General features: G+C 41.0%; 1 protein-coding gene across 2 annotated transcripts; it reads right to left on the bottom strand.

Annotated features, from left to right (window-relative positions):
• Window positions 1–5,808: 5,808 nt before the first annotated feature.
• LOC147634657 (uncharacterized) lies at window positions 5,809–9,719 on the bottom strand. 2 transcript variants are annotated; one of them, XM_086803793.1, is made up of 7 exons: window positions 9,546–9,719; window positions 9,122–9,425; window positions 8,789–8,921; window positions 7,719–7,836; window positions 7,587–7,623; window positions 7,033–7,394; window positions 5,809–6,367 (listed from the first exon to the last, which is right to left on the bottom strand). In XM_086803793.1, the coding sequence occupies exons 2-7, from the start codon at window positions 9,386–9,388 to the stop codon at window positions 6,235–6,237; spliced, it is 1,050 nt and encodes a 349-aa protein (XP_086659919.1). In that variant the 5' UTR covers window positions 9,389–9,425; window positions 9,546–9,719; the 3' UTR covers window positions 5,809–6,234. The 2 variants fall into 2 exon arrangements, with proteins under 2 accessions (XP_086659919.1, XP_086659920.1); XM_086803794.1 differs by having other exon boundaries at window positions 7,043–7,394; window positions 9,546–9,717.
• Between the last annotated feature and the right edge of the window lie 984 nt (window positions 9,720–10,703).

Below are 10,703 nucleotides of genomic sequence, written 5' to 3'. Positions count from 1 at the left end.
TACAGTGTTTTGTGGCCTTTAACCTTGTGCTTTACTTACAACATCAAGAACTTGATTGCCAAAACTACATCGGCATATGCACTATAGCAAGTGGTGCATCATTTAGTAGGAAATAATTGCTTATGCCCGTAGGGAGTTTTGCATAATAGATTCCATACACTAGTTCGTCTCCAATGTTGAGCACATTGCCCCAGCCATCCTTCACTTGCTCTGAGGAGACTATTTTGGGTTTCTTGCACAACACTATGTAATAGTCCTCGCTATCTTCGTTTGTAGGGGACCTAAGTACTACGAAATGGTCACCCATCTCAAGCATGTCAGCCAGCTAGTATTTATCCAGTGAGTAACAGTTATATCATCTTGATCTAGTCTGCTGCATTCTGTGCATTGATGGGATCTAACTTGTGCAAGGTCCAAAGACCTACATGAGATAAATTGGTGCACTTATCCCATGTTTCATCAATGCAGAATGAACAAAAGCATGATGAGCCTCTAAACAACGCTTGTGTAGGATCTTTGTGAGGCTAAAACCCAATATGCACAACACCATGTAATAGTCCTCGCTATCTTCATTTGTAGTAGGGGACCTAAGCACTACGAAATGGTCACCCATCTCAAGCATGTCTGCCAGCTAGTATTTATCCAGTGAGAATGTTATATTATCTTGCTCTAGTCGGCTGCATTCTGTGCATTGATGAGATCTAGCTTGTGCAAGGTCCACAGACCTACATGAGATAAATTGGTGCACTTATCCCATGTTTCATCAATGCAGAATGAACAAAAGCATGATGAGCCTCTAAACAACGCTTGTGTAGGATCTTTGCGAGGCTAAAACCCAATATGCAGTGTGTTGAGCGAGTTCCTTTGATGGTCTGGCATGTCCATGCATTAGACCTGTCAACATCACTAACCTTTACTTCCACAAATAGCCTTTGCGTCACATCATCTCCCATCTTCCAAGTCAAGCATTCCAAAATGTCATGTGCATTCTATAGATTTGCACCATTTGCATCCAATTGTTTGGCGAGTTAGTGCCGCTTTAAGAGTGCACTGACACTGTCATGTTCTCCCTTGCCATGCGGCCACTACCAAAAAAGTTTCACATCATCCGAATGCCAGTCTCAAAGAGCAGTACCTAGCACAAACACAAAAGAGAAAAAAGTATGTTATATAGCACTTTAAAACATGCAACATCTTCACAGTGATATCTTCACAGTGATGTAGAAAAAAAATAAGGGGTTGTAGAGCAAATGCCTTAAAGTAAAATGGTTGTGCTGTCTTGAACTAAGATGCTATCCCATACGACCAAACCCAATGTCTTTTAAACTTAATGCCTTTAGACACTAATCATTGGTAGTGGAGCATAAAGAAATGCTGCACACATGAATAGTGTGTCATGTTGTTTATCATCTGAAATGTAAAAGATGGCTTGTTTTTAGCTCTCCCATCTCCTTCCAATAGCAAATCTGAACCATATGGTACATTAGTCATTGTGCCAATGCATCGATTGGACTTCATTTTGCACTTTGAATATATAGTTCTCTGCAAAGTCAACAACTGAAACGACCACATTGTCTGGAAATTTTCTGACGCACTCTTTAAATTGATTGTTACCAATAACTACGAAAGTTTTGAGTGATAAAAGCCATTAAGTGTTGCAAGAATTATGGGATGATGTTGGATGGAGTTTTTTCCTTGTATACAAGTTTGATTCTCCTCTTTGCAACACCTTTCCCCATGTCCTCATTGACATACTCATAGGTCTTCCACCTTATCAATTTTTTAGCATCCTCTTTCTTTGGACATACTACTGAATTCCACATTTTATATATACAAGAGTAGGTTCTAGTGTTGGCAACACACTTTTCTTCCCATAGGGGCCTATAAACCTTGCACACACATATCCCCATGCAACGATACCTTGTCTTATCTGATGGAATTCACTGCTAGTCAAAATAAATCTATTCTTGTATGGTAAACACAACAACAAGTATTCCTTTCCTTCAGTTTTTTTGATGAAATAGGACTTAAGATTCTAAAATGCACAGAAGCCAATGTCTATTAAGGGATGTTGCTCTATGAAATTCATGAATAATTCTTCCTGTACAATTGATCATCAACAAAGGGTTAGTGCAGGGAAGAGAATAACTATTTATGACTATTAAACAAAATACTATTTAATACTAAGTAACACTAAGCAGTTATTTAGTACTACTAAACATGACTATTTAGTACTATTTTCTATTCAATAATAGTACTGAATACTATTGTTTAATATTACTAAATAGTATTTCTAGAAGTTTTGAATGTTATTACAACCAATATTGTTAAATAATTATTAAGAACTATTAAACGGTACTATTTAGTATTGCACAGTACTAATAATAGTAATGTATAATAATATTATTTAAAAAGTACTATTAACAGCACTATTGAATAATAACGAGTACATATGATAGTATTAGATAATATTTTTAGTAGTATTAAATAGTGTCTCTAATAGTTTTAAATACACAGGATTTAACTACAACTATTATAACTAGTACTAAACACTACTTTAGTACTATCAAATAGTACTTGCTAAAACGAAATAGTTTCTCTAATAGTGTTAAATAGTGTCTCTAATAATATCTCTATTATAACTGCTACTAAATAGTACTAAGACTAAGTGTCTCTATTATAAATAGTACTAAATAGCACTAGTACTCCTATATAACACTAATAGTGCTGCATAGAACTAATTACTAAATACCAAATAGAACTAATTACTAATAATATATAGTACTAAATAATACATAGTACTTGGTCAAATGGTGCATATTACTAAATACATCAAGTCAATATCAAGTGTTAAATAGGACTTCAATGAACTAAATAGTCAATGTGAAGTTCTAAATAGTACTATGTAGTTCACTGACTATTATTAAACACTTGACTAAATAGTTCTAAATACTATTAGTTTAGTACTTTTTGATAGTACTAATTAACTACAGGATGATGTACCTATCTAAAAGAAGGAAGATGTATCTCTGTAAGCTCCAAGAAATGGGTGGAATGCTGTTCATACTGTTTTGGGCTAAGCCTCTACTTGCAAACATCCTTCTTATTTGGAGACACCCTAGTGTTGTCTTTCCAGAAGTCGACGACACATTGAACCACCTCAAAACTCAGGGAATCTTGCTTGTGCTTTCAACCTCCATTAGCCCATTTGAAATATGCTCTTTCTATGTCGACATGATGCTTCTTCAAATTTCGTGGTTGTATACCAAGGGCTTTAGCGACTTTTCTATCACTATATTATTTTACCCCGCTGATTTGTTGCAGCAATGCTCTCTTTGCAACTAACTTATCATCACTTTGCACTCCTTTGGCAACACCCAGTGCTGTCTTCAAATTCTCCACAATTGCCATTACTATTGACTGGCTTGGAAAATCTATCTTATCCACAACCTGTTTCATATGGATGTCATATAAGCCTAGCCAAAATGTATGCCTTTGTAGTCAAGCTTTGTAGTCAAGTCAAGGTTTCTTGTCACTTTGCTTGAAATGTCACACAATTGTCAATGTCAAGTGTCGCATGTTCCTTTCACAGCATTTTGGTCGTACACAGCACGATTCGTCTCTTCACTCAACAGACTTGTGTCCGATGTCTCGGCTGACGTGCTAACATCATTAGGAACGACTTCAAATTCCACTACATTTGAAGATGAATGATCCATCTTGCATACAACTATGATAGCAATAGATGAAGTCTTTAGCCTGAATGATGCATAGGTGGTGATCTATTTTTAGATAAGCATCATACATTTGGATAATAAGTTGGCAAATAAACATTGTGCAATAAAAATTGTGCCCTTTGAAAGACATTTGTAAAGAGAAGCACCTATTTATGGTTTTACTTTAACCTTAAAGGATGTGAATCTTGAGTGGAGAAAACAACCTTGTAAAAAAGAGCCTTAGAGTATGTGAATCTTGAGTGGAGAAAAGAGCCTTGTAAAAAGTTGTGAGAATTATCAACGTGAGATAGGTATAAATAAACGTTTAATAGTGGGACGGTTTAAACAATAATCAAATATAGTAAGAAGGGATACACAATGACCTCAAAGTAACAATGAGAACTAAGACTCCCTAACTTTTGCATATCATGGCCCTAAAGATGATAAAAGTTTCCAAACAATAATTGTAGCCTTGATCCATTTCTATTTGACCTAATTGACTTGAGTGTCATGAATGCTTACATTGACATTTGTTTTTACAAAAACCCTATGAGAAAGCTTGATGTAAATGAACAAAATTGTGAACCAAGTGTATTCAAGGTAAGTGTTTGCTCTTGAGCTTCTTGTGAGCAAGAGAATGTGCATAAGGACATGGCTCTAACTCTCTATGATGTTTGTTTATTGTCACCATGAAGTGCAAGGGTGTCAAAAGGGTGACCAAGGTCGAAAAGCTAAAATGCTAGGGTGGCATATTAGCCTTATTATGCATGGAGTGTTAAGGAACTCCATTAGAAATTGTCATAATGGACTTTTTGTAATCGAGGGGAGAATAGTCATTGTATTTGGTTGCACATATGTAAAGTTATTATAAATTACCTTAATTCAAAGGCTATATAGGTTGAGATTGGTGGATGTAAGTGGATGAAAAAAGCTAAAATGGATGAGTTAAATATTGATATGGTGATGCCAATGAGGAGCCACGTGGCTTACGTAGAGATCCAAGGATGATGCACAAAATTAGCATGTCTGTTATACAAGTGCCTTGGGTTTACCTCATAAAGATTAACCATATCATTTTACTCCAAAAAAATAAAATAAAATTGTTATGCATAAAATATAATTATACGAATCAAATTGGGAGCTTTTTTTCTAATCTTTATTAAAATATTTTGATCATTCATGCCACTACCAACAAGTAGCACTCATAATGATCCTTGCATCTCCACGCCTGTACAAATGCTCTTGCTACTTAGAGGCTCCCAACACTTGAAACATTATGATCTAAGTGGTGTTGATATAGTTGCCAACACTAGGTCATCATGTTGTGATTTGAGAGATGGCATGATTTGCTACACTCAACACCAATCCTTGTGCATGTTTTTTGCGTAAACGATCTAGATACAAGCTAGGAAGTCCTCTAAAACCTATGAGCCCAAAATCACCTAAGAAAAACGCTTGCAAGCAACAATGCCAAAAAGAAAGGAAAAAGCTTCCCTAAAAGCGCACATCCCATATCCATACCTCCTTACGTTTATTAGTATAATAAAAAGATGAGCTTATTGCTTTTCTCTTTGCTAAATAGTAGTAATACTAATTCCTAATAATAAAAATTTCTAGGAATTACCAAAGAATAAAACTAGTAAAAGCATTGTTAGCAATATTCCTAATAATAACAATTTCTAGGAATTACCAAAGAATAAAACTAGTAAAAGCATTGTTGGCAAAATATATATATATATATATATATATATATATGGATATATATGGCGAAGAACGACAATTTCCACTAATCAAGCACAAATGGTTGAGAATAATTCAATATCGAAAACACATCTAAGCAGACTTTACGAGTCAGAACTCTATACTCACGTTTTACAAGGACACCATCCTCCCTCAAGAGGGCAACTATAGGAGGCTGGACCTTCACAACCATCAACCAATACTGTCTTGAATGCAAGGGCGAACTGGGCAAACAAATTTATAAAAGGGTCATGTATGTTTTTTTGAGAGCGCGCAGAAAGAGAGAGAGAGAGAGAGAAAGAGAAGATGCATCATGCAATGCCTGAAACTAGAAGTAAACAGAGAGATGTGGTTTGTTAGTAGTCATGATTTCTATTGAATTTGTGGTACAAATGCGGCCTCTAAAAGTTTATGATGTTCATGCATTATGCCTCTCCAATCGATTGTTCTGTTAGCTGCAGGCGAAAAAAATTGGAGTCCGCAAGGGACCTCGAACAACGCCTAATCTCTCTTTTTAGGTCAAAGGTTCCCTCTCAATCCCATGAAAATGGGTGGCATGATCAGAGAGGCAAGAATTCCCTTGTCAATCTAGGCAAGAATCACCTTGTCAATCTTGACAAGGCGAGGAGCAGTTTGTAGGTATAGGTAAAATATATAAAGAGGGGTGAGACACTTGGGATCAACTGTCTAGTGTGATCCGAGGCCGGCTGCTGCATCATGTGACGAGGAAATTGCACCGCAGTTTGAGTACCGAGTATGACGATAGCTATGTCAAAGATTAATAGTGAGCTTTGTGATTCATCAGCCTCATGGCTGCTCCGCGATCGCCGTCATGTGCTGTTGCATCGCAGGTGAAGAAGCTATGGCGAACACTGCTGGTGTACTCCCTGCTGCGATCGCTGCTGCTGTTGCTGCACACAACCATTACACACTATATGTTAGACGATTGAAAGTGCCCAACTGCGCCTTTCAGAAGCAATGTTACGATTGACAATGCGACACGATCGTGGGGTCAGTTCAAGATAACTAGGGTTAAACCTTAGAAAAGCGTAAGTCCAATCTCTGCTGAAAACCTAGAATTTAGAAATCTCTTGTTTTACTTGGGGTCTCTATCTGTGTGTGGACCTTCTTCCGAGGAGTCAGACAGACGCTTGGGATGTGTGCTCTACAGTGATCATGATCGTATGAGATCCTGTGAGCATGGTAACTCGTGTGGGAAAGGGGGCGACACGAACGAGGAGGATTTCAGAAAAGAGCACCACCATGTGAAACTTCATGTTTTAGCGTGAGAGAGAGAGCAACAGCAACAATTCAGATGAACCCATAGTACATGCTTATAATCAACCCATCAAGGGTAGGTATCTAACGAGGCCCCCAAGACTTGAACACAAGACCTTGGAAGTAGAGACCAACGCTCTACCAGATGGCTAGCACTCTACGATGGATTTGCCAGCCCTCATCCCGGCGGGCGCCTCCACCTCAAGAAGACTGGTAGGTGTGTGTTTCTAAAATTTCCTGTACCGTAGGAAAAAGAAAAAAAAAACAATTCAGATGAACTTGAAGACCGAATCATTACTGTATTTTACCACTAGAAGTTATGGAAGCTTGTAACTGGGACTGCTGTACTGGCAAGCTGGCGATGGGAGCGGCGGCGCCAGCAGCCGCAGCGCCTAGACTAGAAGCAGCGCCATAGTGCACTATGCCGTGAGGAGCAACACCGCCCCCTCCAATATAGCTACCGCTGCTGTTGCTGCTGCTCCCTGGCGACGAGCTTGCGAAAGGGTAAGTCGTCCCCCCACCACCACCAGCGCCGCCTGCTGCTTGCAGCGGTTGCATGAACTGCATGTTGCCGTAAGGGTTGTACACCGTTGGGCTTGCAACTGCTCCTGCATACATCTGTGCTGGGTACTGCGCGACTCCATATGGATTGTACACACTCTGCGGAAGCGCAACGAAATTACAATTGCACAATGCGCATTACTCGCCACATGCTCTCTCTCTCTCTCTCTCTCTCTCTCTCTCTCTCTCTCTCACACACACACAAACACATACATCAACAAACCATTAACCCGCATGAAAGCGCCCACAATTACACAATGGTTTTTTGCACAGCCGCCAGCAGATACACACCTGTTGATAGCCGTAGTCTTGTGAATATGGGGAGAACCTGGACATAAGCACTCACAAAGACGAGGTTAGCATTTCTCTCATGTGGAGGTGATGACAATAGGAAATTGCTCTCTAGTCAAAAACTCAACTCACCCATATATTTGATAATTGGGGAACAACTGCTGAGGGTAGGCCGGATTCCCAACAAAAGTAGGGCCCCCAGGATGCGAGCTTGGCGAGTAAGGCGACATTACTCCTACCATGCGGTTGCCTGCTTGCAAGTTCATGCATCGTAAAGGCGACAACCAGAAGAAACATTTTAAAATTAAATCAATTAAGCTCCTAACAAGCTACAAGCCTACAACCTAGCTGCTCCTATGCCATACATATTTCCGATAATAATAATAGTACCATAATAATATTCATACACCCTAGACTACGTACATGCAAGTTGCAACCACCCGCCAGCCATTATGTTACCACCCACACCTGCGTTGTAACTTGCACTTCTTCCTGCCTTGAGAGTATCACGCCATTTTCCCCTCCTAGCATTTTTCTCAGTGAATCATATAACTTAAGACTACAAAACCATCCATGGATGCTGCATTCAAAACTTGTAAATATGGTGGCTCGATTGTAAACTCGTAGATAGATTTGGAGTTAGCTTGTAGCTAAAATCCTTAAGTTTTGCAGATTTCTTTCAAATTGAGAGGATTTTTTACTGGGTAAAAATCAGAACGTTGCAGGCCCATTGTATAGTAAACAGGTTTGTGTACACACTGTTGTATTGCTGCCAACTGGTGTGTGCTTTACTCCTCTGGCTGTGGAGTAAAGTAGGGAGATGAATTTTGACATTTACTGTTTTATAACCGTATACTTATCAGATATGGGACTAGATTGGCAGTTTCTAGATTGGGAATTCGGCACTCATCGCTCTTTGTTACTGGGATGGGGTGGCAATGACCACCCTGGACGACCCAATAAGCCCACATTTGACTATTCCACACTCATCAAGAGATGTGGATTTGATTACGAAAGATCTTGAAGCAGAAGCTAGTAGCTACATGTCTCGATTAATAAAAGCCACAAAGGATCACGATCACCATAATCAGAGATGCTGATCAGAATGTCGAGAGAGAGAGAGAGAGAGAGAGAGAGAGTACAGTGTGTGTGTCCCCTCTCCATTCTTTGATTTGGAATTAGCATGAGCTGTGGTTTCCTACCATGGATAGGAGTGGCCGGACGAGAACGGTGGGCGCCCAGAGAAGCCAGATTGCAGTTCGCCCGCCGGCCATCGATCACCGGGGTTGCATCCAAGCACGCTCTCCTCGCGCCCTCAGGATCACGGAAAGTCACCTAGAAATACAAACACGCAGCAGATTAGATTAACCCTTCCTCTGTGTAATTATATCCACTAGTCAAATGAAGGCAAATATGTATGCAATCAAGGATTCAATTGATTGGAGAATCCCTCGCAAGAATACATTAAGAAAATCCTTGCCACTAATCAACGAATGATCAGAGAGAGAGAGAGAGAGAGAGAGGAAATCTCGCACAAATCCATAGCCTTTGGAGCGTCCTGTGTTTTTGTCCATGATGACAACTGCTTCGAGAATCTCTCCATACTGTTCGAAGTGGCGACACATGGTGTCCCTCTGAGTCTCCCATGCCAGGCCGCCTACAAAAACCTTGGTATAAGTGGTGTCTCTAAACTGATGGTTGCTATTCATCGCGCCACCAACTGCCGCCGCCGCCGCCGCCGCTGCTGCTGCTGCTGCTCCTCCTGTTGTTTGAACTGAGCCACCCATCTGATGCTCTCCCATAAAGAGTTGTCGATACCACTACCCAACCTGCGCTTGTCTGAGAAAAAAGAAAGGTAGAAAAAATTTCAAGCCACGGCCATATCAAGAGGAATACAAAGCTACTCTCTCTCTCTTTCTATGTGCATCGGAGATACAGGCAGGTAAGTTTATAAAGTACCTCGGAAGGCAACAAAGAGCTCGACTAGTCAGTCGAGGCAGCGCCCCTCGATAATCGTAAGCTCCAGCGCTCTACTACTTTAATAGAGGCCAGATCTTCACAGGCTCTTAGCGGCTGCTCTAGATCTGCTAAGATGGGTTGAACCCCTTCCCAACCGATCACGCTGTATCACACTCTCTCAGCAATGGAGAAGAGAAGAAAACACCCAAAGGAGGGCAAAAAAATAAAAATAAATATTATACACAAACTGGATGACAGGCTGGCACATCAGCATCAAAGACAGTGTCGCCGCCGCCGACGTGGCTGCCAACTCAGCGGAGCTTCCTCGTCAGCTGACTCGCTGACCCTCGCGTACCTTCGCCGGCCCATTATAGAAAGTGCATGGACGTCTCCACCGGACACGTCATAAGCCGCCATCTCTTACCGGGCCACGTCAGCTGTTGCATGCGCCACGCAGGCGAGGTGTGCCGGACGTGGCAACGAATCTGGAAAGCGGGAGCTGTTCCGGGGTATCGAGGCTGCCCCCAGCCGGCCGACCGCTTTGCCCGCCCGGTACACTGCCACCTGTCGACGGGCCCGCCGGTCAAAAGATAAAGTCCAAGTTTTTGGGTGTGAATAATCGTGACTGGCTCTCTTCTCCACTTACGCTCTCCGCCGTCAGAGCGCCATGTGCCTACCTGCCCGCCGCCAACCGGTCCTCCCACATGATGATGCGTAAGTGCCCCTACACACCCATTGGCGATCCATTACCATCTCATCCATCCATGCTCCCCCATGTGAGCTCCATTCACTTCTCACAAAGTCCCTCAACCCTCATTATCCTTAACCCATCATCCTTACCCATCTCCTCTTACATTTAGACTTCCGTGAAAGTTGCCTTGAACAAATAAATTTTCTCTTCAGAAGATCCATCCTCATCACAAGCCCGAGACACTGATTCATGCTCCCATGCTCTTTCCTCCCAAAAGAATGATCAACCTCACCGTTTGCATTGTGCACTTGTGCAACAAAAAACAAACAGTCCTCTAGTGTAATTTTCATTGCCGATATTTTAAAAATTGAAATTTTGTCCTCACGTGAAAGAAAAGGCCACAATTTCGAGCATTACAGTTTCAAAACAATTGAGGAGTATATTATTGAAGGAAAAACTCGCAAGCT

Source organism: Cibotium barometz, chromosome 10, assembly GCF_041138505.1.
Source record: "Cibotium barometz isolate CiBa-2024 chromosome 10, ASM4113850v1, whole genome shotgun sequence".
In the NCBI taxonomy this organism is placed as follows: domain Eukaryota; kingdom Viridiplantae; phylum Streptophyta; class Polypodiopsida; order Cyatheales; family Cibotiaceae; genus Cibotium; species Cibotium barometz.
Note: the sequence above shows the minus strand (reverse complement) of the source record. Positions and strands in the feature narration are given on the sequence as shown.